The sequence below is a fragment of the Serinus canaria genome, chromosome 2, assembly GCF_022539315.1.
Source record: "Serinus canaria isolate serCan28SL12 chromosome 2, serCan2020, whole genome shotgun sequence".
In the NCBI taxonomy this organism is placed as follows: Eukaryota; Metazoa; Chordata; class Aves; order Passeriformes; family Fringillidae; genus Serinus; species Serinus canaria.
The window spans coordinates 90,756,286-90,783,365 of NC_066315.1; the positions used below are offsets into that span (position 1 = coordinate 90,756,286).

Genomic DNA, 27,080 nt, shown 5'->3' on the forward strand with positions numbered 1-27,080 from the left:
GAGCACAGCTCAGAGAGACAACTGGGAGTCACTGATCCTGTCTTTGTGCCTTGTTTCTTTTGAAGGACAGAGCATTAATGAGGTGCTGCCCTGAAACATGTAAGGAAGCTGAAAATAGAGGGAAAATGAGCTTTCGCTCAACATCAAATTAATATGTCAAGAACAGAATAAATCAAGATACCCACAAAACCAAGAAGAAGAAATTCTCTAGTCATCTATACATCAATATTAGAAGCTTGCATAATAAACAAGAGGAGACTGAACTGCTCATTTGGGAACATATTTTGACCTAATTGTTATTACTCTAACCTGCTGGGAAGATCCAATTGATTGGAATATTAAAATTATTGCCTACAACCTATGTAGGAACAATCAAATGGGGGGAAGAAAGGAGAAGGGAGAGGCAACATGTCAAGGGATATATTGCCATTTGAAGATGTTTCCACCAGAGAAACATGCTCTCAAATACTAATGGGTTAACATATTTTAACAGGATACAGGGGTACAGGTCTGGTACCAATTCAGGTTGAAAACCAATATTCATCTACTCTGTGTTGGTGTTTTCTTGAAGGACTTGTCTTGAACCTTCAGCCAGGACAAGGTTCATTTTTGCAGTGGCCAGGAGGTGGCGTGGCCAGGACCCAGAAGTTATTCTACACCACCTCCCATATTGCTGGGGGCAGGGGAAGGGGAGTTTTTTCTGGAAGGAATGGCTCTTTTCTGGTAGGGGCAGCATGGCTGCAGTCAATATGGGGGCTGCAGCGAGCACTTTAGTGTGTGAATCACTCTCTCTTCTCTACACTTTTGTTATTAATACTGTTGCTGTTACTGTTTGTTTTCTTATCTCATTGCTGTCTCCAGTAAAGTGTTCTTGCCTCAACCTGTGAGTTTTAGTTTTTGTGCCACCAATTTACCACAGGGGCAAGGGGGAGGGGAGAGCAGAGCCAGAGAGCAGCACAGGATTTGGAGATAATTGCTGGGGACGCCTTTCCTACACCACAACAGGACATCAGTCTACATTATATGCAGTGTCTAATACTGTTCCTGCTAAAACATAATTCAGCTAGTAGTGAAAGATGCTTCTGAATATTGTAGGTAACTGATATACATGAGGTTCAGCAAGTTCTAATTAAAAAAAAACACAATAGTCACAAATTTTTAAAAGCAAATGTAATTTTAAAAGCAGAGAAAGCAATTTTAGGAAGGGGGGGCAGGGGAAAGGAGAGAAAGAGAATTTAAACATCAAATAATACATAGAAACAATGAACAAGTAGTTGTGGGCAATGATTCTGAAAATAAAAAGGTGTTGGGACATTCACAGGGAGCATAACTTGAGCTGAAGAGGAAGGGTGTGTATGCTGCATGTGCTTGGTGTGTGTGTTACTTCTTTTGCTCCATTGCAAAATTGAAATAGTGCAGTAAAAGTGCTCAGTAAAGCACTCTGGTTGCATTTGTAGTCAAGTCAGATAGTATAAATGGGGCATGATGAAATATTTTCCATGTTAGTGGTACCATAGAAGGATATTAAGCATGTTGAAGTATTTTGTAACCAGCAGGTTTGCTAGGCTTGCACCTGAAAGCTTTAAAATTGGGTGGTAAAGAATTCTCTAAGCTGTTGATACCTTTTTGTCTCTTTTTCTTCAGTAGAATAATGATAAATAATATAGAAATATTTTCAGAAAATATAAATGTGATGACTGGGGGGCAACAGCCTCTCATTCTGGCACCTTTGAGAAGCACAGCAGTGAAATAAAAGGCAGAAAAATCAACTGAGAACAAAATTAAGGAAGGGAAAAAATACTAATGCCAGTCACTCTGAGTTCATGGAAAACCTTTACTGAGAAAATTACCATTTTTTAAACTGATTTTTCCAAGAAAGGCATTTGTACAACAGAACATTTTGTTTAAGAGTACCGCCACAGAGCCATAACCTTTCTCAGTCAAATGTGATCTTTAATCTCACACAAGTCTGAGTAACTAGAGAGCACAGCATCCACACAGTGCACATCTAAGGTGAAAAAATACTGCAAATCAATAGATCATTAAATGTTAAGGAGTTGGTAGAAAATGAGTGTGTTTCTAGAGACTGTTCTTGGCCTCGTGACCCCTTCCACTGGTGACCTGGGAGCAAATCAGCCAGCACTGATTTGGTGTGGATGACAGAGAGCAGGTCACTGAGCTAACAGGATGCATAAGCAGGCAGGATTTTAATGTCTGAGGACAGTTATCTGTAGCAAGTGCAGGACCTAGGTAATTTTTCCTTGATGTCAGGAAAACATCCATCCTACAGACTGTTGACCCTGAAAAGTATTCATTGGGGAATAAAGTGGATAATAAAGTAAATATGATTGTCAGTGCAGAAAAATGGTCAAAAAGCAATATGACTGTTGAATGTTTAAAGTGAAGAATGTCAAGAATGGTATTTGGCTTTGATGACAACTTTTCTGGAATATGTCCAGCTCTTGTACCCGTACCTCCAGAAGGTGTCAACTTGCTGACAAAGGCCATCAAGGGTCACAACAACAGAAAAAGAAGTGGAAATACCATGAATGAAAGCAGTGCCATTTGTTTAACTTATTCAAACCGTAGGGGATCATTTATTAGCATGGAAAAGTGAAATCTGACACTAAAGGACACTTTAAAATGCCAGATGTAGGCATAGGAATGTGGCACCTGGAAAGAAGGAGAAATCAAATAAGATGTGCTTTTGTAAAGATAAAAGCAGATGACCTCTACTGCAATTTGATAAGTGTGGTGATAGAATTTCTACAGCAGGAATTTTTTTTGATAGCTATTAATCTCTGGAAAATGCACAGCATGCCTTAGAAGGCAGTTTACTTGCAGGTCTCACCTGCACTATTCTTCATGGAAACACAGCCCCACAGGTCAGAGGAAGTGATTCCCTGCAGCCAAGATCCAGGGAAATTAGGAAGAGCTGTGGTGGATTTCTTTTTCTTGTTTGTATTTAAAGAATGTAAATTCAGCTGTTTCGTTGGTGGTGTTTGATTTACTGTTGCCACAGCACATAAAGCTGCTAAGAGGAAAGGGAGGGAATCACTTTGATCTCCCTCCATCCGGCAGCCTGGTGCAGTCAGCTGTGCACCACCTCGATACTCTGATCCTTTAAGTGGATCTTGACTCCCTCTGCAGATTTCTGTGGTTCTTTTCCTTCCTTTCAAATAGCTAGCTCTCCTTCATCACTTTGTTAAAAATCAAAAATAGGAGTGGTTAATGGTAGTGAAACAGTAAGAGCATAATTCTCTTTTACGTGGTGAAGTAAATTTTCTCTTACTTGGTGAAGACTTTTGATGTCCATGTCTACTGTAAAATTATTGTAGATGTTTTTAGGATCAGAATATTTGAGATATTGATTTTACTTTTTAGGATACATAGCATTTCTACCAGATTCCTGTTAGAAAGACTTTTTTCTCTTATTCTTATGGAGCTAAACAAAGAAGTCTGGAAAATACACGGCAGCATATGTGACATATGAGCACAGTCTAATCTCATAGTCAGGAATCAAAAAGGGAAAAAAATGCAAGCAGTAACCTTGCATAAGGATATCTGTAATTAAAGACTGTCACAGAAAACAGCATTTAAATCCCCAGTACCTAATGTTCAAGGACATTTAAAGGGATAGGGTTTATACATTATCAGTGGCAATTAAGAGTAAATGTGACTGGGATACATGTCAATGCCAGTTATGTGCCTGGTGAAGCGGGAATAAATAAAATGACAGAAATAAGAATAAAGGAAGAGCCAATCAATGAAGCATTCATGTTTTCAGGGATGGTTTTCTATCACTGGTACAGTTCTACCAACATCCATTTGATTGACTTTCAAAAAGGGAGCACTATTAAGGTTAATAGCTTCAGTATAGGACAGTTTTATGTTGACAGTATTCCTGAAAGCAAATGGATTTAAGTAAGAAAAACAGAGCTTAATTTGAAAGTCATCTTTTCTGTTATTGGGTTTTTTTTTCAGAGTATGAAGGATCTGGGACAGAAGTTCAGAGAAAACACTCAAAATGTGGAGTTTGCAAATACAGGGCTGAGTGTGATGAAGATGCAGAGAATGTCGGGTATGTAATGTTTTCCCTAACAATATCACTGAACAAAAGGAAAAAAATGCTAAAGGTACATGATTATCTGCTTGCCTATGTTTGTTCTTACTAACTGAAGCTTTAGTGCCATCCAATAATAATGTGTTTGATATGTGTCTGTAAAAGAAAAAACCATTTGCAGTTGCAAAGCAGTGGGAGAAAACAAGAGAGTTGTACTGGAAAACCTTTAGCTAATACTTTTCAAACAAAGAACCTTGATTTGTTTTATCCTGCCAACAAAACAAGTTGAAAACCAAAAAGGAATGCAAAATAAATACTGATTATTCAACCCTGATATTTTTTTTTTCTCTGTGTTCTCCTTGTTTATAAAGTGTTACATGCAATTATTTCCATCAGTGTTAACTCTGGACCTAAAAGTGAAGTTGAACTGGGGACTTGAGCCAGTCAGATCTTCCAAACTCACTGTGGCATGTGATCTCTTAGATGCAAGAGGGGAAATTGGTGAAAAATATTCATTTTTGTCAATTAAATTTCAAAACAAATTATCAGGAAACAAGAAGCTTTTAAAGACAATTCATAATGCAGAGGCAGATGCACCACATTTCCCTGCTCGAGGTACTTGGTTATATTACACCCCAGCTGTCCAGGCTCTGTAGGGCTCTCAGAAAGGGCAGAGATATCATGAAGGAAAGGCTTCTTCAGACAGCCCCATGGGGCTTTAAGGGGTTTTAAAAAGAAGTCCTGTCTGCTGATGGGGCTTTGTTTTCCAACAGCCTTTGTCCTGGCAGTGGCCACCAGTATGGAATAAGGTTTACTGGGATCTGGGCTGGTGGCAGGTACTGGGGTTGTGGCTGCAGACACAGTGCATGAAGGTGTTTGAGAGACTTGCAAATGGTACATTTTTGTATCAACAGAGGGAACAGCATCCCAGAATAACAGAGCCTGAACATCACTAATCGGAGAAAACATCATTCTCCCTTTTCTTGTCTTCCAGCTGGAATCCATTTAATGTTGAAATATGTCTTAATTGCACAAGGTTTTATTACAGGATACCAGCATGAAGACATCTCAGGCAGTAAAGCAGCTTAGCACTAACATTCAAGATGTACATTCAAGATTAAAGTGTAGAATACAAGGGAAAGCGAAATGGTAATAGTGCTCATGAATACTAGCATGACACTTCACAATTCATAAAAGGCCATAGTATTGAAGCCAGCTTGCTCTTTCCAGGAGAGAGACAAATGAACTAGAGCTGGTTTTTGTAGTACTAATAACCTTGTGGAATATTGCCTTGGTCTGCTTCATTTATGACTGGAAAGATGGTATAGATTATATATATATATATTTGTTTGCTATATGCAGTGGGATGTGCTTTTGGCTTTGGAAAATAAATCCTGAAGCATTCAGCTTCAGTAAAAGCTTGCCTAGTCTTTGTGCAATTGTAGAGCTGGAATTCCTGCAGCTATATAGTTTCTATAAGAAAATTAGGATAAAGCTGAGGGGAGCAGAAGGCTTATTGTCTACATCCTGCTCATATGGAATGAAACCAGTTCTTGCTTCTTGACAACAAGCAGAAGAAGAATCTTTTGCCTCTAACATTTCTTTAATTAGTCCTCATTAAAAAAATAAGTGGAGACCAGACCTTTTATGTAGAAAATGCACAAAAGTTAGAAAATATTCCCATGTAGGAATTTGCAATTTTTTGGATAATATTTTTCAATTCTATACAGGAATTTAATATAATTTAATTTTTTCCCAGTGCCTTTAACCATTTAACAGGTTTCAGTCATATTCACTGTTTAGCCATAGGTAAATCAGGGTCTGTTGACACAGGTTGGTTTTGACAAGTCACATAGCAAGTCACAAACTTGCTAAAGTAGAATATAGGAATTGGCATAATTTTTCATAAAATCAAAACAGTTATTTCCCTGGCAGAAAGAAGATGAGATTGAAATCTTCTGTTGGGAAACTTTAGTAGAGCACCCCTTATAATTGTTTTTAACATCTAATTTTTATTCTCTTTCCTGCTGTGTTTCAGTGTGGGTTTGACATCATAAAATTATATCATGACATACAAAGTTACTGGCAACACAAATATCTTTCATTATATATAAACACTGCCAGTCAGAATTATCATTTCATTCAAATTTGTGCTAGATTACAAACACTATCACCCCTAATTCTAGCAAATTGCAAAACTCCCTAATTCCATAAAAATATTCTGGTTTGATTTTCCTTTTTAAGACATAGGAATGTCCACTGGAACTTTTTTTGGATAGTGTGGTAATGTCTACTGAATCACAAAGAAAAGGTATATTTAGTTCCATTCCTGTAGGTTTATTAGGACTGGGCAGCCCTTCCTTGCATCTTGTGATGTTAAGACACTCAGCAGAGTGATCCAGGTGATAACAGAAGGCATTTGAAGAAAATTTTGTTCCATTATAGTAACTGCATGAGTTAGCTGAACTGTCCCCTAATGTTAAGTAGATCATCTCAAGCCATATTTATGGTACCAACAGTAAATGCACCATTATGAAATTTTTCAACCTCTTTTCCAAGCTGTGCAATCTGAGACTTTACAAACACCAGCTCCTTCTGCTCCGACTGCTTGAGAAGCAAAATAATATCTCTACTCCTCATTTATCAATAAGGAAATTTATTTTGGGGTAGAATGTTTAGTGAATTGGTAGGAAGGGTGCCACACATGCTGTTGTATTTTGGGTCGTTTGAGGTAAATGAGCTGGCATTGATGAGGAATCCCAGGACCTGCCAAGAGGCCAGCCTCAATAGCCCAGGGATCAGAATAGGTAAATTTTCTCCCAGTAATGGAAAAATCCTGCTAAAGACAATTTTATTCTCTGCAGCATGTGGTTTGTCTTTGGGGCCTGGAAAGCTGTGGGATCCTAAGCAAAAAGTGGTGGCACCTGATGCTTTCAGTGACAACTGTAGGGGGATCCTTGCAACAGAGAAGGAGAACCAAGACCCTTTGTCACTTCCTGATTTTTAGAGTTGAACTTGCAGGTCCTTAGAGTCATCTAAGCAGGTCCTTTCTTCTCAGAGGTGCACAGTGATACCGTGAAGGGCAATATACACTGGTCAAAGCATGGTAAATTTTGTGTTTTCATAATGATTTTGTGTTGGAATAAAGGAAAATATTTCTACCCTGAGGGTGGCTGGACGCTCCAACACCGTGTCTGTCATTTCCATCCATGGAGAAGGTCTGAACTTGTTCAGACACAGTCTTGGGACCAGCTTTGAGCAGAGGCTGGGACTACATGATCTCTGCACATGTCTTAAGCCTAAATTAATCTATGAGTCTGTGTAATTACCAAATCTTGGCGCATTTTAATAGCAAATTTACAGAAGATCAGTTGTACAGAGCTGCGATACACACCATATTACAAATTAGTAATGCTAATTTTTTTTGCTCCTAAATTTTATTTTCCCCTTTGAAATAGTTACAGATTCTTCGTTCTCATGCTTGGTGCTAAAGCATTATGGCTGTCTCTTGATCAAAAATGATACTTATTCTTTTACTGCAGTAGATCACACATAGTTTGAAGAAATCAGGCTTTGCACAGTGTTTAAGAATTGTATCTTCATTTTTTTTTACTTCACAGAAACATTATCTGTCTAAACCAAAAGTGGTAACAATGCACAGTAATGCAAAACTGAACGCATAAGTATAAGCAACTTTATAATCTCCACTGCCTCTATGAAAAACTTCAGTGTTGATTCTAGGTTGAGTGGTTGAGACACAGAAATAAAGTCTGAGGAGAGGGTTGTCATAATCAGCACACTTGGAAAATTTGTATTCAGCTATATGCAAATCGGTACATTACTTCTTTATCTAAACTCTGAAAGTAACCAGGTTGAGAAAGCATCATAGAAATATATTTCTCCACATTTTTATTTTTTTTCATACAACTTATAAGTATTTTAAAGAGTTGGTCGTTTGTGGTCAATCTTTTCAGGGGCATAGACAGTCACTTGTGGATGCACTAGTCTGAAATTGCATAAACACATAACATGTCAGTGATTTTCTGTAGGTCTGAGGTAACAGGATGCAAAGAACAGGATGGGTTGGGTGGGACTTCCTTCCCACTGAGTGCCAAAACTGAAGCAGGTTGTATGTATCATGGGAAAAGCTGCTGCCTGACACCATTCAGGGTCTGCCTTTCTCCTCTGACCATCAAATGTCTCTCTGGCCAAAAGCTTCCTCCCCTTTGTTGAAAAGACAGCACATTATGTATAGTAGTGCAAAATGTGCATACAAGAGGTTGGTAGACTTACATTCTTGTATGAGAAAGTAGCAAGAAGCCCCCAAACATAGCTGCTGTGAATGTGGCTGGGTGTTTTCTGTTGGAATTTTGAATTAGAAATGCAGTCGTGTTGAGAAGCAGACACGGAGGTGGAAGCACAAAGCCTGGGGCCATCGAGAGCTGATGGGGTAAATCCTGTAGGTCAGATCACAAACATACAAGGTTTGCTCCTGACTTATTCTCAGAACACACTGGGCTTTTCAGTTCTATTGACTGTTCATGAGATAAACAGATCATCCTATCAGTACACAATCAAAAGGCAGGAACTCTAGAGGGTCTGGGCTCCTGCCCTGCACTGCAACCAGGAATAATTCATCCATGTAAGATCCAGGACTTCTCCAGGAGAGCTCTGACCATCTCCACGAAGAAAGATTTCACAGCTGGGCTTTTCTGTTCAAGGGCTGAACTTCTCTCACTTTGAAATAATTTCCTCATGTTTAATCACAGTTTCTTTCCTTGTGTCTTTCACTCCTCTTTGTTTACCTCTGAGAAGAGCCTCACTGTCCTCGATAGCCCCTCTTGGGTTGCTGGTGGCAGCAGTCACCTCCCCAGCCTTCTCTTCTCCAGGCTGAAGAGGGGCAGTGCCCCCAGCCCCTCCTCACAGCAGCCCACACTCCATCCCTCTGCCCATCACAGCCTCTCCAGTTTCTCAGAGTACTTGCTGTACTTACCAGGGGCTCCCAAAGCAGGACAGAGTGCTTCACATGGGACCTCATGAGTGCTGAATGCAGGACAAAAGACACTTCCCTTGCTCTGCTGGTGACCCTCCTGTGATGCAGCCCCCCAGACTGCTGCTCCCCTGGACCCTCAGGTCCTTTTCTGCAGAGCTGCTTCCCTGCTGGTCCACCCACAGTCTGTCCTGTGGCAGTGTGACAGATGTCCTGTCATCTTCAGACCTCTGGAGGTTCCTCCATCTTGTCAAGGCTCCACTTGAGTTGTTATATTTTCTTTTTTTTGCCCTTTGATAAGGAAATCACTAACTTAAAAATAGTCTCACTGTAAAAATTCAAATTTATCATGTTCTCAGTTTTACATATTTTTTTTTTTAACAGAAGAAATATGGAAATGGGATTCTGAGCACATTCAGTCTTTTTTTTTAATAAGTGTACTGTGCTGTCAAAGATCTGTTTTGACTTATAATGTAGATTTTCAAGAAAGATTGACAGCTGATCCCCAAGTAGACCTTTTGAGATTAACATTTTATGAGATTTACTTTGGAAAGCAAAGGTACCTCAGCAATATATAAATTCAACTGGCCTATAATTTACATAGTGTCTGTTTTCACAAAGGCCAAACCAGAATTTCAGAAGTATTAGTATTAACGGTTAGAAATGCCAATGTGGATATTTCAAAGTCCTGGTCTTTGCCTTGCCTGTATAAATTGTCCTCCAGAAAAAGATTTGGCCTGTTTGAAATCTGGCATGCAAGTTTATACTTACCTCTTTTGACCACTTTTTCACTCATTTATCAAATTTATTTTTATTAACCATTTAGGGTATGATATTGTATATTCATAAGGAAGGCTATCCAAATCCTGTGTAAATGCAACTCACAGCGTTCTGATCCAACAGAAGAAAAAAATCCTAAGTATTTGTGTGTTAAACAAACCATTCAGACAAAAGAGAAAATCAACCTAAACAAGGGATTTAAGACTGTGTTGTGGGATTATGAATTATGAAAATCTGGGTGCAGGAAATTCTGAAATCATAGGAATAGCGTTATGGTCTTTTCACTATACTGGCTGTTAAACATAGAATAGATCCTAGATGGGTAATAATCCATGTGTGGTTTTTTAATGTATATTTTTTGTGATCTTTGCAGCAGAGTGTGCCAAGTCTTTGAAGGTTCCTGTTATCTGGGTGTGGAGGGAGGGTTAGGCTGCTTTTGAGAGAGCAAACATCAGTTCACCCTGTATGCTGTGAGAAGCTCACTGCAGTAAAGACTCAATTTCTTCAGTGGTCAGGGAGAGCCATGCCATGAAAAGGGGAAATGTAGGTAAAGGGATGTCTGGAAAATAGCTGAAGCTTATGGTATTCAAAGGGTGTTCTGGATTGCTGGGCAGAAGTAAAGACAGAGTGCTAAAGCCAGGCACAAAGAAGCTTTGTGGAATTGAATTCTACTTCTTTTGTGCTATAAAGGGATTTTTTAAAACACACCAGAAACCTGATGAAGATTCAAGTCTAGTCAAATAGGGAGAAAAATCACTTTGAAATCCAGATTTTCTTAGTTCAGGTTTCATCAGGGAAGAACTGCACACAAGGGAAGAAGCATCAAATGAAAGGTAATCCTTCATTTGGCATGGTTATATTCTTAACTGCAATTGCAACACCCCTGCTATTTCAATTCGCCTAAATTTATTCCATCAAGCATGCCCTTATCCATCTGTGTGCATTCCACACACTTTGTTTTACTCTAGTGTTTCCATTTTACATTTGTAAGCAGATGTGCCAATGAATTGGTGAGTACCTGGGAGTGCTCACTGTTGTCAGCTACTGGGAAGGGAGAGCGAGCAGCACTCCCTGGGAGGCCAGGCCAGAAAAATACATTTGTGAGCAAGACCCAGGTGGGCATAAATGCAGCAGCCTGATCTGTTGGTTGGAAATGCCAGTCTCTCCCAGCAGCCAAGCCCGCTCCACAAGTCAGTCATGCTTTTCCTTTCCTTTTTTCCCCCCTCTCTTTTCTTTGAACCTACCAGGGTTTTTAAGCGCACAGAACTTCCAACAGACCACGCACACCTTGAAGCCTGAAAACAAAAGGCAGCCTTGAAATGTGTTCTGATCTCTGGGGATCTAATTAATTTACTAATAGCAGCAAGTGCTCTTACAGCCTGAGCTTGTCACTTCATTTTACTAAGCACGTTTACTTTGTTACACCTAGTAGCCCCTAAAAAGTGACTTGTACATCCTCATTTCTTGCTCATTAAAACCAGCCAAAAAAAATCTGCTTGGTTTAATTATATCACTTTGTACTCTCTTGAAATTCAAATGCTTTTCTGTTTAACTAATGGTGTTAATGAATGATAATGCATCAGCTCTCTGATGACAGGTGACAAAATTCAGGTACTTTTTCTGTGTACCCTAGTACATCAGGAAAACATCAGAATATATCCTGCTGGCTTCCCTGTATTAAGTGAGAGAAATGATCTGTTGAGGACCTTGAGCAGGAATCTCCTCCAGCAAAACATCAATTTGGAGCATTAGCTGTTTAAATCCTTTTGGTTAAATCCAGTAGGAAGGCTATAGGGAAGGAAATGTTTGTAGGGCTCTCACTCCTTTTACTCCAGTGTGTCTTTTACAACAAGCTTTTCCAGCAAAAATTTGAAGTACTCATTCACTTCTTTCTTGTATGAAGCATAAAGTACATTCAAGATGTCCTTAATACACAATTCTTTTAAGTGACTTTACCCTCAGTGACTAACTCTTTTCTTCTGAATTTTACATTTAAGGTTCACTCTCTTCCTGGGTGCTCCTCTTATGCTTCTCCCATGTGTCTGTCCCTGCTCCCCCTTCATGATCTCAAGCTTTTCCTGCCCTGCCTTAGTGAGCAGCTCTGCATTGTCCTTGTGCTCTCTCTGTGCTCTGTCCCCAGCAGGAGAGAGACTTCAGGGAACAGGTTGCAATATGGGACTGCAATTTTGTGTTCATTTCAGTCTTAGCTGTGAAAGAAAACAGTCCTTGGTGCCTCTTTCAGGTTCTCCTGCTTGCAAAGGCCTCTGATAAGACTTTTGCCCTTTAAGACACCACTTTTAGCTCATTCTCACTGTCTCCTGTGTCTTCTCACATACTTTGTGTGCATCTTGTGTGGTCTGTGGTTTGGTTCAGACCCATGGGCTCTGCTTGGTAGCCTTCAGCTTTGACTTCTTATTGGCTTTGGCTCCCAAACTGGCTGGTGGGGGGGAAGCTGGCTTCCACCAAGCAGTTGGATTTCCTGTCATCTCAGTACCAAGCCATTATCTGCCCTCTGTAGCTCTCTGACGTCAGGATATACCATATTTTCAGTATTTCATAGTGGGTTTGTTGGCAGGTCTTCCAATGCTTTCCTGAGCTGCTCATCTGTTTCAGTCTGTGGTGGTCCCATCCCCTCACAGGGACTCAGGCTCCAGTTTCAAAGTGTTTGATGTGAAACATCAGAGCAGCAACTTGCTCTCCCATGGTTTTTCCTTCCTTCACAAACACCAAGCAGTTAAAAACAACATTCTTTTCATGTTTTCTGTCAAGAGCAGCACTCCCCATATGTCACTGCTCTCATCTCACGATTTGGCACTTCCTGCAGTCCTGTCTGTATTTCTGGTCTATTGGCAAATGTCTGTGAGCAAGGACAAACTCACTGCACCCTATGCAGGCTCTCTGACGAGTCCAGGCTTCTAATACATGCTCCTGGCTCCCTCTCTGCCGCCCTACTGCATCTGTGGAAGCCCTTTTCCCTTCAGACCATTGCACTCAAGCCATGTCCTCTCCTTAACTCCTTCTCTTTCAGCCCTCTGAAAGGCTTTAGAAGTTTATGTTGGAATAAGAGTTTCAATTTTTTTTAAGGTGCATCAGTCCAGTTCAACTGTTCATCATGCCACAGGGTACTTAAACCCCCTGCTTTTACATGTGAGACAGCTCTGCCAAGTGTCCAGTGGCTGACTGGCCAGGGGAAGGCTGGAAGTACCACTTGGCATCATGGTCATCATTTTCAAAGTAGCTAATGGCAGCAGGCAGATAATCAGATACATATGAAGGGGGTCAACATGTGAAATTTCTGTACATTGATGAGATGGTTAGAGATAAGACTGAGGCTGTTGATCAGTAAACCAGGGTCAGGAATTCATAAGCACCCCTAAAGCAAGCATCTGACAATTCTGAAAAAGTAAGCATTTAAGATTAGATGTTAAATCTAAACACAGCAAAGCATGTGTTTAGATACATGCTTTGCTGTGTGAAGCATGTATCTAAACACATGGAAAACTGGAAACATAACCAGTTTTCAAGCAGTTTTAACTCCAGTCTGTAATGTCACCATGAAGAAAAAAAAAGATATTTCCAAAACTCACCTTATTTGTCACCAAGAATGACAAAACCCAACCATAATCATGATGCTACAGACATCAGATGGTGACTACAGGCAGATTTAAGGGAGAGAAAAGGTATCTGTCTGCACACAGCCAGTGCCATACAAATGAAGACCAGCTCTCTGCTAGTTTGTGTCAATAAATATGCATGACTGCCGAGCCATGAGCCTTTTATTTGTATGTAGTAAACCCTAATAAACTCCTGATTAGTCTTAACATCATGTGGGAGTAGGTAAACAGAACAGTATTTCCATCCTGGTTCTGAGCTTTACAACCCTTACCATTTCTAGCAAGAAAGATTATCATATGTTCATCATATTGATATTTAGAGGCTTCATTAGTACCTGCAAGTAGGTCCCTAAGATGTGTAGAGACTCATTACTGGGGCAGTCTTTCACTGCCAGTAGGTGCACTTAAAATCCTGTTTGCACTAGAGATGTTATGTCTAGCAACAGTCTGAAGTTCCCATGCATGGAAAATTACCTGCAAAATTAGAATATTGAAATTAAGGAACAAAAGGTTCTCATGGAAGAAGAGGAAGAGAGAAAACTGTGTTGGCCATCCTCAGTGTTTCTGCAGCATGGAATTTGGTCCTGCTGCAGATTTGTTTCCAGCTTGAGGCAATATTTATCTGTTTAATAGTTTAATTTGATCTATAACAGTGGAAAAGAACATAAAAAACCTGGTAAGTTGGTTGCTTGGACGTTTCCCCCCCTTCCTGTGACTTACAAGAGTAAGTCACATCAAGATGAAGGTCATAGTTACTCCTGGCAGTCAGACCATGTGCCCTCTGTAGAGCTTTCTGCCAAGGAGAGGGTCTTGTGCCCACTGCCACCTTCTCAGAGGTCCAGAGGGGCTTTCTCATCTCATGACATCAGGAGGAGCTTGGCTGAGAGCTGGACATGGTGCCCACCTTGTCCTCCCCCTCATTCTGCAGCCACCCTCCTTATTTCCCCCATCCCAAAGGTGGAGATGAACTTGCAGAGCAATGTGGAACATGCACAGAAACTTTCATTCAAAAATAGAAGTTCAGTTAGAAAGCAGAATATTGATTAAAATAATCAGGGGGTGTGAGGCATGCAAAGTTTTCCTGTGCCATTCACATATGTAAAATTTCTGGACTTCTCACTGGGGCTACAGGAGTATCTAAACATGAACAGGTCATAGTCCTATCTGAGCCTTTGGCTGCCCTACCTTGGGTGGTTAGGAAACAGCTACATGCTAGGTCTTCATTTTTCCTATTTTCATTTTACAATCCCTAGTTGCAAATTGTGTGGAAAATGATTCATCCTAAACAACCAAAATGTTAATGGGATGCAATATGAAATAATTCAGATTGCATAATCTTCTTTTAAATGCAACATAATAGACCTATTGTTAACTTTCAAAGATATGAATGAAAGCCTTTCTGAAATGACACAGCAAGATATTAACCAATATTAACCAAGCATATTGAGCCTCTACAGCCTTTGAAACAGAACTCTTTCTATTGCCTAACAGAAAAGGGAGTCCTTTTTGTTTTCCCTTTCAAGGACCCTGATGCTGAAAAAGTTAGAATATTCTTCTGATTTTCTTCAAACTAGAGAATAAATACTACAAACTGGTATATTAATGTAGTAAATCTTCCTACTAGTGTTATCACTTTTCAGGTGTATTCTATGAGATAGATAACAGAGTAAAACTACAAGAAACATTTTTGAAAAGCACACTGAAGCATGGATTCACAATTTTGTACATTTTGTTTGGAAGCCTGAGATGCCAGTGACTTCTTCAGCATCCTCATGCAGCAGGCTCTCCCCTCCTGGCATTGGTGCATGAGCTAGTGTTTACTTAGGACTTAGCAGGACTTAATTTTTGTTTGCTAGATGTCAATTTTGTTTTGCTGTGTGCTTCAATTAACAGGTGTGTATGTAACATAGACTGCAGTGGGTACAGTTTTAATCCTGTATGTGCTTCTGATGGAAGTTCCTATAACAATCCATGCTTTGTCAGAGAGGCATCATGTCTGAGGCAAGAGCAGATTGACATCAGGCACCTTGGCCACTGCTCAGGTAGGATTAATTTTGGCTTTTTGGAAAAATGAAATTCTGACATAACTTGGCTTGGTAGACTTTCCCTTTTGTATTTTTGGTCCAAAGTCACTGATGCAGATATTGGTGAACTCATCACCTGCAATTTTGAGTTCCCCACACTATATACACAGTGCTGTGTTTACACTGCCTTTCTTTGGCTGCTGTTACCTGGAAAGACTGGAAAAGCTCTTGGGAAAATCTAAGCAATAATCTAACAGTTCTTAGATGAGGGGGTAGTAGAAGAACAGAAGGAATATGGATGTGTGGGAAATCTTCCCTCTCGTTGCTGTGGGCTGTAAAATGTGCTTCCAGTGTGAGTCAGGTTGGGCCCTGATTGCATGGACATTGATCCTTTATTCTTAAGGGTTTTTTCCCTTATTTGCATTTCAAATGCTTATTTAGAAATAATGCTTGTTTGGTTGGAAATATGCTTATTTCCAATGAAAGTGATTCAATAATTTCCTTTTTCAGTGTTGGAATGGTTCACTGAATCCCTCTGCCTACTGCCTCGTAGCTAATACTGCCCATAATCCTTCAGTTTTGGGGGCTTGCATTTAGGACTTTCTCATGGGAATAACAGATTTCTACCAACCTTTTGCCAGTTAAACCTAGATCTGTAACTTGGGCAGTTCCAACACCAAAACAGACTGTCACCAAAACCACCAAGGTCCACACCACAGAGAAGTTTTTAGTTCAAAACCTAAAGCTTGAGTTGTGCCATGTTGGTCTGGACACTGGGGCTACCAACTAGGTGTGATACCAGCCTGCTTGTGTGGGAGGAGCAATGTGGGAGCATGTCCAGCTTTATTGCAATTTAAAATAGTTCTTTGAATATTATTCTGGCTTATCAGTGATGCACACGTAGCAGTCTGGGAAATATCCTTTCCCAATAAGTAACCATGCCTGTATTTATCACCTAGACACAGATGACACAAATGCAGTTGGAAAGAAAGACGATGGCATGCAGTATCGGCCCGAAGTGAAAGGTACGGTGCAGACTTTGTGCTTCTTGCTTACAGCTCCACAAGGTGAGAAAATAGAGCATGCAAGTGCCTTCTAGTCTGCCTCACAGCTCTGACTGCTGGAACTGAGACAGAGCTGTGAGCAGTTTCTCTCTTGCAGCACGTTGCAAGGCTAGTGGGAAGATGTGCATGATCTGTAAGTTGTGCCTGCTGTGTTCCTCTAAGGTATGCCCAGCTGCTCTGTACCCTGTGTGGTGGCCACAGGATTGGACTCCCTCCAAGTGCTGTGAAAATGGCTTTACTAGGAGACAACAAGCTGTGACATTCCTGATGAAATAACATAGCACAAGCCTCCCTGCCATGATCCCATCTTTTCTGTTAACTTCTGGGGACAATGGATGATTTTGTAGTTGTCAGGTTGTTTTAAAATATCTCAGTAAACTAATATGCTGAACCATATTGGTTGAAAATGTTTCACCTACATGAACTCTACCTTACCTTTTAATGATCTTTAATGCCTCAACTTTTTCTTCATCCCTGCTAGTCAGATGATCATACACATCAAGTATCACTCCAATGCTTTCTTTAGACCTCCTGTTGCTGGTAACACACTTGAAAAAGCCATTCTTGTTATCTTACACAACACTGGCCAGATTCAGTTCAGAATGAGCTTTGGCCTTTTGTGTCACAAACCACAGCTCTGTACTCTTCCTGTGAAGCCTGATCTCACTTCCAGTGGCCATACAAATTATCTTTCCTCTTGAGCTCCATAAAGAGTTCCCTGTTCGGTCAAGCTGGTCTTGTACTCCCCTTGCTTGACTTACAATGCACTTCTAAAGGCACTTCTGAAACCTTGACCAACACTCACAGACCCCTCCAAAGCAGATTGCCAGGCTACTCTGCTAAAGAGCTCCATGAACAGCTTAAAGGTTTTTTCTGCTGAAATCCAGGGTAGCAATGCTGGTGCCCTTTATTCTCATTGCACTGAAAGCTCAACAATTAAACTCAACCATTTCATGGTCACTATGGCCAAGACAGGCACCCGAAATTACACCCCCCATGAGCCCTCCATTCACAAATGGCAAGCCTAGGAGGGCTGGGCTCACTGAGTACCTCTGACAAGAAGTTATTATCTCCTGAAAATGTCAAGAAAGTCCTGCTCATCACAGCAATATTGTATTCCCAGGTGGTGTGTGGGAAGTTAAAAATCTCCCATAAGGAAACGGGCTAGCAATCCAGAGATTTCTCATAAGTTCTTAAAGAATAAGTCATCAGTGCTCACATCCTGGCTGGGCACTCAGCAATAGACATCCACTACCATCTTTCCTTGTTTCCCATCCCTCTGGCCTTCACCCAGAGGCTCCCAGCCACATCAGCACCAACTGGAAGTGCTGTGTGATCACCTCTCCCTTACAAACAACATGATACCTCCAACTTGTCTGCCCTGCCAGTTGCTCCTAAATAGCCTGGAGCCCTCCATCTCAACACTCCATTTGAGGGACTCATTTTACCAATTCATGCAAATACCAGGGATATTGTCGCTCTGGGAGCTGACCAGTGCTTCTAGTTCATCCTGTTTTTTCTCATACTGTGTGTGCTGCTGTTCAAGCGTTTTGGATGTGTTCCTGAGCTCTCCACGCTCCCAGGAGCAGTGGAAGTGTTCCCACTAGCACTTGCTACCCTCAGATAATGCCATGTGACTTACCTACTGTAATGATGTTGGAATCCCCTTCCCCCATCAATTCTCATTTGAACCCCTCTTGGTCTTCCCAGCTTACATCCCAAAAGTCCTTTTACCCTTCAGGACAGGTTGGTTCCATCAGGCCCCAGCATACCTTGTCTCTTCCATCATTTAAAACCCCAAAGCTTTGGTGGAAACACCAGCCCTAGAGCAAGGTACTGACATCCTGGGCTCACCTGTTTGTTTCAAGTTCCCCCTCATTACTGGGAGGATCCCAAATTTTTTTTTAGCATTGTCCCCAGGGCTTCTGAAACCTTATTTGATTGAACTCAGGCTTTTTGTGGCTACCTCATCATTAGTAGTCACTTGAAAGAGCAGGAGTGAGTAGTAGTCTGGAGGTTGCAATAACCTCTTCAGTCTTGTGGTGTCATTTCTAATTCAGGTCCCAGGGAGGAAGAGAACTTCCCTGAAAAGAGACTCCAGTCTGCAAATGGGTGCTTATATTTTGCACAGGAAGGAATCACAAATGAACATAACTCACTGTTCTTTCTCCTCAGTTCTGGTCTTAGTGCAGGTTTTGCTCCAAGGAGTTGCTACCTTCTCTGTTAGCTCTGGTCTCCAGTTTTTTCTGTCATTATACTTGTTTTGCACTCCCATGGCTTCCCTGAGTAATGCCATCCCAGCAGGGCTTTAAACATTCCTTGTGTTCTTTTTGAAAAGTCATTCAGTGCCAAAAATCTTCAGATATTTTTCTCTTTTCACAAATTCTCTTATTTTCGCTGCATATGATGTTCCAGTTGGAGTGATTTAATGTCAATTTTCACTTACATTATGAAGGTATAAAAGGCACCAAATGCAATATACATCTTATTATGTTATGTAATGAAACACCACTTTCAGTTCCTATTCCAAAGAGGTAACAGCCTTTTATTCATTGCATGTAAATTGCCCTTGAAATCTAGTTAGTGGAAAAACCATTGTATATAATTATTATTATTAATGTGTATGGCTTGTGCAGTCTCACATTCAGCAAATAATGTGGATGGAGAGAGTATGCTTCATGAGAAAAAGGCTGTTTTGAAATTTTTTAATACAGTACTCAGGTCTCTTTAGATAGTGAGAGCCTGAACTGAACTTCTTTGAATTGTTTTTTTTTCATCCAGGATAAGATAACAGTCCACACTCCTACCTGTTTGCTTTTGCTTTCAGTTCCTGTGAGTTAATCTTGTTAAACCCTGTTCTCTGAGTGGATAATATCTTTTAGTCTCTAGAACTGTGACAGTCTCCTCCTGCAGGGCAAGTGGCTACCTTAAGTTCCATCAGAAAGGTCCCTCTTCCCAGATTCACTTGGCTTGGTGGTTTTGTTGTACCGAGATGAGCATCAGGGTTTCAGTTTTTAGGCATGACTCTTCCTTCTGGTGAAGTTTTTGAACTCCTCCATCCAGCCATTCTTTCAAGGCTCCTACTTCAGCTCCATCTTTCACTTTGAAGCTCTGAAGCAGTCTAGCAGGAGTCTCTGATTAATAAATGTCTGTTTTACACTAGGGATCACCTCCTGCATTTAACACCCTCTTGCTTAATGTAAGTTTTGCCTCTGGCCTCTGTGTGGCTGTCTGGCCACTTTTCGGGCGATGCACCTTTCAGTTTTGCACTGGGCTTCACATTGTGTGTCAGTACAAGTATTAAACCAGACATGGTGCAGCTCTCTGAACACACTGATATAATTGTGTGTAGCTCATGACAAGGTTTGGCTGGGACCAGATATGACAGTAATTAAATTCTTGGAAAAGGAGGGAGATGATAGTTTTGGGATGAGACATCCCCACTTTTCTCCTCTTAGACATGTCACCACATAGTCTATTCCACCAGTGCAGTGGTAGACACACTGTCAGTACTAGTCAATGTTCTTCCTTTGTGTCAAGCCCTCTGTATCTTCAAAACACCCTGAATTAACAGGTTTCCTTATAACTAAAACCTCTAATACAGGGTTGGGTTTTTTCCTCCAGAACCAAATTAAAATACGTTCCAGACATTTCAGAAAAAAACTAAACCAGCAGCATATCTCTCTTTTTATTTTGCAAAAATACATTCTCTTTCTTGCTGGTTTAATTTCAAATACCTGCAATTGTGTAAGAGATTGCTTCATGCTCCCTTTTGCTTAATAGTCTTTTATTTGTGAAGCTATAGTCTATTGCCATGGATATGAACACAATTCTATAATTATGCTCACATCTGAAGGTCCGTGTTCATTATGAAATATCAACTTCTGTGTTTATGACTTTTTTACAAAAAATTTTTTGGGGAAAATGGTTGAAAATGAACACGGCTTTGGATTGTTTTGGTAACACAACAGAAGCATGAAAGATTCTTGGGCAGAAGGGGTTGCCTTCCTGTGCTGGGCTGAGCTGGACAGCAACAAAGTGCCCACCAGCTGCTTGCTCTATCCCAGCTTCCCTCAGGACGATGGAAGAAAAAATCAGGAAAGCACACATGAGAAAAAGTCATTGGTGAAGCTAAAGCCAGTTTTAGAAGCAAAGGGGTGAAGAAAAAGAGGAAAAATAAACAAGAGATGCAAAAGCTGTCACTCACAATATCCCATCAGCAGACTGATGGCTGGCCAACCTCTGAGAAACTGCCACCTTGGAAATACCAAAATAGTTTTTATTGCTGAGCATGATGTCATGTGGTGTGGGATGTTCTCTGGCCACTTTGGATCAGCTGTCCTGGCTGTGTCCCCTCCCAGGCTTGCCCATTCCCAGTCTTGCTGAGGGGAGAAGCAGAGTGAGAAGCAGAGGAAGTCTTGATGCTGTGTGAGCTCCATTCAGCCACAGCCAAAACAGTGTTGTGTTACCACTATTATTTCAGCCAGAAATCTAAGCCACAGGACTCCATCAGCTGCTGGGAAGGAGGTTTACTCCATCCCAGCCAAAACCAGCACACCTCCCAAAGGAATGGGTATTCTAAAGACATTTCAATATTTTTAAGTTCTCTCTCTGTAAAAATGTTTCTCTGAGGAAGACTGCTATTGAAGTGTGTTTGATTTCATCTTTAACCACCAGTGGTACCAATCAGATCTGGGCTGTATCAAGTGGTTTTCTACCCAGTAATCATAAAATGTGGTTCAACATCTTTCTAATCCTTTTTAGAGGGTTCTTTTTCATCTGTTTACACATGGGAGACAGCTCTCTGTATCTGTGTGTTAGCTCTTTGCCCCAGTGCCACTGACAAAGCTTCTGCTGATCTTCCTGCTTTGGTTTGTTTCTGTCATGAACACTTTTCTCGTTTTTGAGAAATATGATATAAGAAGTATGTTTAGTGGTGTCTGAGGATCATTTTCCAGTGCAGTACCTTCTAGCAAATCTCTGTAGGTGCCTCTGAAACTTCCCCCCTAAGCCTCTGCTTTATTATTCTCTCTTCCTTTATTCACTGCAAATTTTTAAGGATATCCTGTTCCTGGTTGAGAGTTTTAAATTAATCATAGACTCATGTATAATTGTTTATGTATATTTCTTTTCAAGATGCCAGTGATCAAAGAGAAGACATTTACATTGGAAACCACATACCTTGTTCAGAAAGCTTCAATGGTTACTGTATACATGGGAAATGTGAGTTCATTTATTCCACTCAGAAGGCTTCCTGCCGGTAAGTCCTTCATGTCTCCAAAATCTGATTGAAATCGCGGTAAAGCTTAATCAAAATGCTCTCTAGGCATAATGACAGCATGTGTCACTTTGTGATAGCTGAGCAGTGGCACAGGAGGAGTATCCCTGTGCTGTGGGCAGCACCCAGCTGCTCCCATCAGGAGGGAGATAGTGCTCAGAGGAGGGCACTGGTCACTCAGGTACATCAGAACCTGAACCCCTCTGAGGAGTGTAGCCTCCGTGTTGTCTTCTTATTTTCAGCTGCTAAATCATATCCAGAGCTAAAAAACCAAGAAAAACAGAAACACATTAAAAAGGTCTTTGCCTTGCATGGCTTCTCTCCCTGACTGTTCTTTTCCCACGGACCCCTCAGCCTGTTCTTACACTATCAGCACATTTTATTGTTCCTGTCATAAACTCTCTCTAGGGAATCAATACCTTATTTTTAACATTATTGCCCTTTTTCACAAAAATAGCTTTGATCTAGAGAATAAAAAATTGCAAAATATTCTTTAGCCCACACCTTTTATCTACAGTTCAAAGTAGCAACTCAGAACACTCAGTATTAAGCCCTTCAGTGTTTTCCAGAATATACAAATGTTCCTTAGCTCCCAGATAATTTTTTGCCTTTACATTTCACCAATCGAATTCTGTATCTTTGTTTTCCTCCAAAATTTTATTACTGTTGCGATGATGATGATGATGATTATTATTATTATCATTATCATTATTATTATTTAAAAGTTGTTTATAGCAAAAGGCCACTTTGAAATAAGATGCAGTGCCCTACTTATTAGGAGGCTTCACTCCTGAGCTTTTACAGAGTACTTCTTGCAAGCTTGTACTTTCAGATTAATGTGGCTGAAACTGCCATAACTCTTTGCTTTCCTTTGCTTTTGAAACTTCAGCTGTAAATCCATTGGATGCTTTCATATTTTCTCCTTGATCCTTATTGATTGATGATATTTAGGTGTTTTTTGCACTGCCAAGATTTAAGGGTTTCCAGACAGATCAGAGAGCAGGAAGCCCAAATGGCAGAGCCAGCACTGTTGTCAACTTAAACACTTGAAAACTTCTGTTATTTCTTTTACCATGCAAGACCCTTTCTTGTTTATTTCAGCTTTCCAATAGCACTGCTTTGGTTTTCTTTTGGTCTGGAACCAAGAGAACTCAACATGTCTTTGCTTCTTTTGGGAAACTGGGTGCATCCCCAGCATCATCTTGATGGGCATTAGGCAACACTATCTGATTATGGTATTCTCTTGATCTAGAACTGTATTTAACACAATTCATAATGTATTTGTCCTCAAAATGTTTGAAGTAGCAGTATTTCAAGGAAAACATTCCTGTCTGAATTAACTAATTTTTATTTTCTCAGAATTTTCTTTAGAAGGTGCTGACCTTACAGTATTCTATCAATTTATGATTCAGTGTAAATTCCATCTTTTAAATATTTATTATTATTCTAGTAAGTATTGATAGGCAATGTTTTGATGGATCCAATTAATGTACCATCCTTTTAAATTCTATTTTATAGTTACATTTACTGTTAGTAGCTTCAGTTATGCATTTAAATATTCTGAATAGTATCTCAGTACTGAGCCTAGCACAACAAACCTCATGTGATTCCAGCCCAGAATTTGTGACTATCAGTTCTTGACCCTGACTATCAGACCTCCTTTGGATTTTTCTTGGCTATTAAAATACTGATGGTCTCATGCTTTATGCATGTTTCTCACTGGAGCAGAGTTATTGAAGAAACAAATGGTTTATAGCAGACATCAATCCGCCGTAGAAATCGTGTACCTCTATCAGAGAAAAAAATTCTCTCTTTCTCCAGCAAGGAAAATATAATGATGATTGCTAAGGGCAAATTGTTATTTTCAAATGCTTTCAGTTCTCATAGACATCTAGCATTCCCATTGTTTAATTCAGTCCTCATTTCCTAGCAGCGATGCATGTGAGGTATCGGATGACCCATAAAACTGCAGAAAATACTTGTGCAGAGCGAATTCTGAGTTCTGCTTTCACTGAGGGCAATGAATCTCCTTGCTTATTGTACAGCAGCCCTCCAGGACTGCCAGCAGGCAGGTGGGAGTGTTCTGTAGCATTCAGTAGCACAGCATTGAGTTTAGCAGCCTTTGCACAGATGGGATCAGGTCTGTCTCCTGCTGCCCCCCTTGTGCAGTGCAGTTCTGCCCTGTCCTTATGGCAGGCTGTGTCAAGGACACACAGTCCAGCCCTTTAAAAAGAAATCTAAACTTCTTTATGCTAAATCAATTAATTGACTAATCAGCTTATTTTGATAAATCCTTGCTGACCTCTATTGATCTTGCTATTATACTAATTCTATATTATCTTGTTATACATTTATGCAGCAGAATGTTTTAAAATCTGTTCTACTAGTTTAAGGTAGGAAGCTAGTGACTACTACTTCATCCTGCCATTATGTAATTCTTAATGCAAGCACTTTTCCTCCTGAATTTGCATTCAGTATTTCTCAGACATAATTTCTTGTCATTTCAGTGTTTCTGAGGAAACATCTTTAAATTCCTTGTGCCTCCTCTGCTTTGTTTTGTCTCCTCTGCATTAAAGCAGCTCTCACATTGATAATACTTCATCTGCTACCTTCTTTAATGAAAACAAAAGCAAAGTAACAATAAGATTTAAGTCCTCTTGACTAACAAGGAGACATCTTCCTTTCTGTGTTTTCTTGCATGATTGCCAGTGTGTTCACTGTCCTCATTCTTCTCATATGCTTATACAGAGTTCTTTTTATTCCCTTCCTGGCTACCACTGGGCACACTTCTACCACATGGAGGGTTTTCTTTAACAAGTCTTACTGGAATTTGGTTCATGAACCAAAACTCCTTACACAGCAGCTCATGGCTGGAGAAAGTAGAGTCACAAGATTATGAACATGTAAACCCCAACTATTATCCCTGCATGCAGAGGGGGATTAGGAGTTGCATTAGCATTTGTAAAAAGGTCTTTGGTGTAATTATTTTGTTGCTCCAAACAGAATTAATTCCTACCCTAGCACAAAGCTTTTGGATAGAGAGTCTGATTTGGTGTTGCATTTGGGCTTGTCAGATCCAGTTTACAAAATGATTGTTGCTCTTCCTGCGTGTGAGTATTTCTGCTCCAGCTGTAGAGCTGGAGGCCAATTGTATGATTCAGTTGACCACAGTGATGCACTTGTGTCAGTCAATTCTAAAGGATAGCTGTACTAGAGCTTGCTCAGGGTTCTAAGTGGTGCCCTTTGACTCTGCAGACTTCATCTCAGTGTTTTGTGCGGCTCTTGCCTTTTCTTGTGCCTGAGCCTCTTTTGCCTTGAGACACAAATTGTTTCAGAGTGTGTTTGCTCCAGCACATCTTGCACATGTCACTGCCTCTGCTGAGCTTCTCATTGAGCTAACTGCTGCTTTGCTCAGGCAAGTTACCATTTAGAGAACAGATTCTCTTCTGCTTTCAGCTATTTCTCCCCCACCCCATGCAAATTATTTTGGATTCTTCCTTGAACTCTCACTGGAACAGTTGTCAGCCATTGAGTTTTCTAAGCTGACCTCCATTGAATTCTGGCTCAGCCACAAGGCAGGAGGGGGTTTGGTGCTGGTGTTGTCCAGTAGGTTTTGCAAGATTCCACTTCTCTAGGTTGCAGCTTGGAAAGGGGTCTTCTTTTTTCAAGGTGGATTTTCAATCCATATTTCAAGGTTCCCCTTCCTCTTTGTCCCTTCTGTCCCATGTATAACAATGAAGCTGAATGAGTTGTGCTCTCTCTGTGCTTCATGAGCATTATTCTTGCATTTCATTTAGCCTTGTCTTCTTGTCTTCCAAGGGTCTACTTGTTCCACCCAGTTGCTACACTCTACCTAAATATTGTACCAATATAATAATGACCCACATATTTCTTTTGACAAATCGGGGTCTTCCCCACACTGGTGTGTTTTCAGAGGGCCACTAGTAATCTTATCCAGAAAAAGCAGAGCATATCTACTTGCTCTGTCTCTTCTCTTGCCACACAGCTCCAAAGCATTCCCTAACCCAAGCATTATCACACGTGCACCTTCTCACCAGCTCTTTCTCAGCTTGGGTTTCTTATTTCATTTGTAAAATGACTGGGGTGCTGTCAAATTACAGATTCCATGAAATATTCCTTTTCTTTTTCAGGTGTGAATCAGGATATACTGGACAGCACTGTGAAAAGACAGACTTTAGTATTCTTTATGTTGTCCCAAGTAGACAAAAGCTTACGCATGTCCTTATTGCAGCAATAATTGGAGCTGTACAGATTGCCATTATAGTTGCAATTGTCATGTGCATAACCAGGTAGGTAAAGACAAAAACAGTGAAAAATTACACATTGTGTGGATATACTTTTTCTGTATTTAATTATATGATGTCCAACATTTATTTGCCTAATACACACTTAAAAACTACCTAATGACTGAAGCAGGATGATTATGTAACATCCTCTCTGCCCCTTTGTTTCTTTGGTCACTAAAGACAGATTTGTTTGAATTCAGTTACCACTCTAAATCTCCAGACCAAACACACAGCAGAACAGATCAGCCTTTAAACAAATCCAAGAGTTAAGCTACTGTGTTAGGCCTTCACTGACTTACTGAGGTATTGCTGAAATTTTGTGGAACCTATGATCCCCAGCTACCACCCAGAGGAACCAGAGAGGCTGACAAGATGCTGTTCCCTGTGGTACCACTGTAAATGGTGTTTCACAGAGAAAGAAGTACCCCTCACACCATATACACTTTCTGAAAATTAGTGTGCAACTTAGTCCCATTTTTAGGCACCCACCGTAAGAACCTGTTTTGTGAAACTTAAAGACACACAGGAACATTTTGAGACAACTAGAGGTTGTCTAAAATTCTCACCCTGTGTAAAAACTCAGATGAGAACCATGGGTTCTTTTTGATGGCAAGGCATTCAGTTCTAGGACTTGAACCAAACAAACATGGAAGTCTCTGGGATAGATAAAGAATGATTTTGTTCCCTCATAGGTGCATGAAGTATTTAAGTCTTACACTTGGGCATCCGTGCCACAGTTTGACTTTTCCTCCTCAAGCTGTCCTTCACTTTTTCAGCTCCATTTACACTGGGCCATAAAACTTTCTGCTACTGCATTAGTTTAAGGCTTCCAAAACTCAGTGATGTAGAGGGAATTAACAATACAGGCCTTTTTCCCTGTATCCCTTGTAAAGTTCAACCCAACAGACACTAGCATGTGTGTAAAACACCACCTGCACATGTAAAAGAGTTACTTGGCTC

At 40.4% G+C, this 27,080-nt stretch overlaps 1 protein-coding gene across 1 annotated transcript in view; it reads left to right on the forward strand.

The window, feature by feature from the left end:
* TMEFF1 (transmembrane protein with EGF like and two follistatin like domains 1) overlaps window positions 1-27,080 on the forward strand; it is a 112,680-nt gene that overhangs the window by 84,023 nt on the left and 1,577 nt on the right. The window contains exons 5-9 of the mRNA XM_030236942.2: window positions 3,985-4,081; window positions 15,341-15,489; window positions 16,431-16,496; window positions 21,672-21,795; window positions 25,965-26,123. Of these exons, the coding sequence (XP_030092802.1) occupies window positions 3,985-4,081; window positions 15,341-15,489; window positions 16,431-16,496; window positions 21,672-21,795; window positions 25,965-26,123 (595 nt within the window). The remainder of the gene's footprint in view (window positions 1-3,984; window positions 4,082-15,340; window positions 15,490-16,430; window positions 16,497-21,671; window positions 21,796-25,964; window positions 26,124-27,080) is intronic.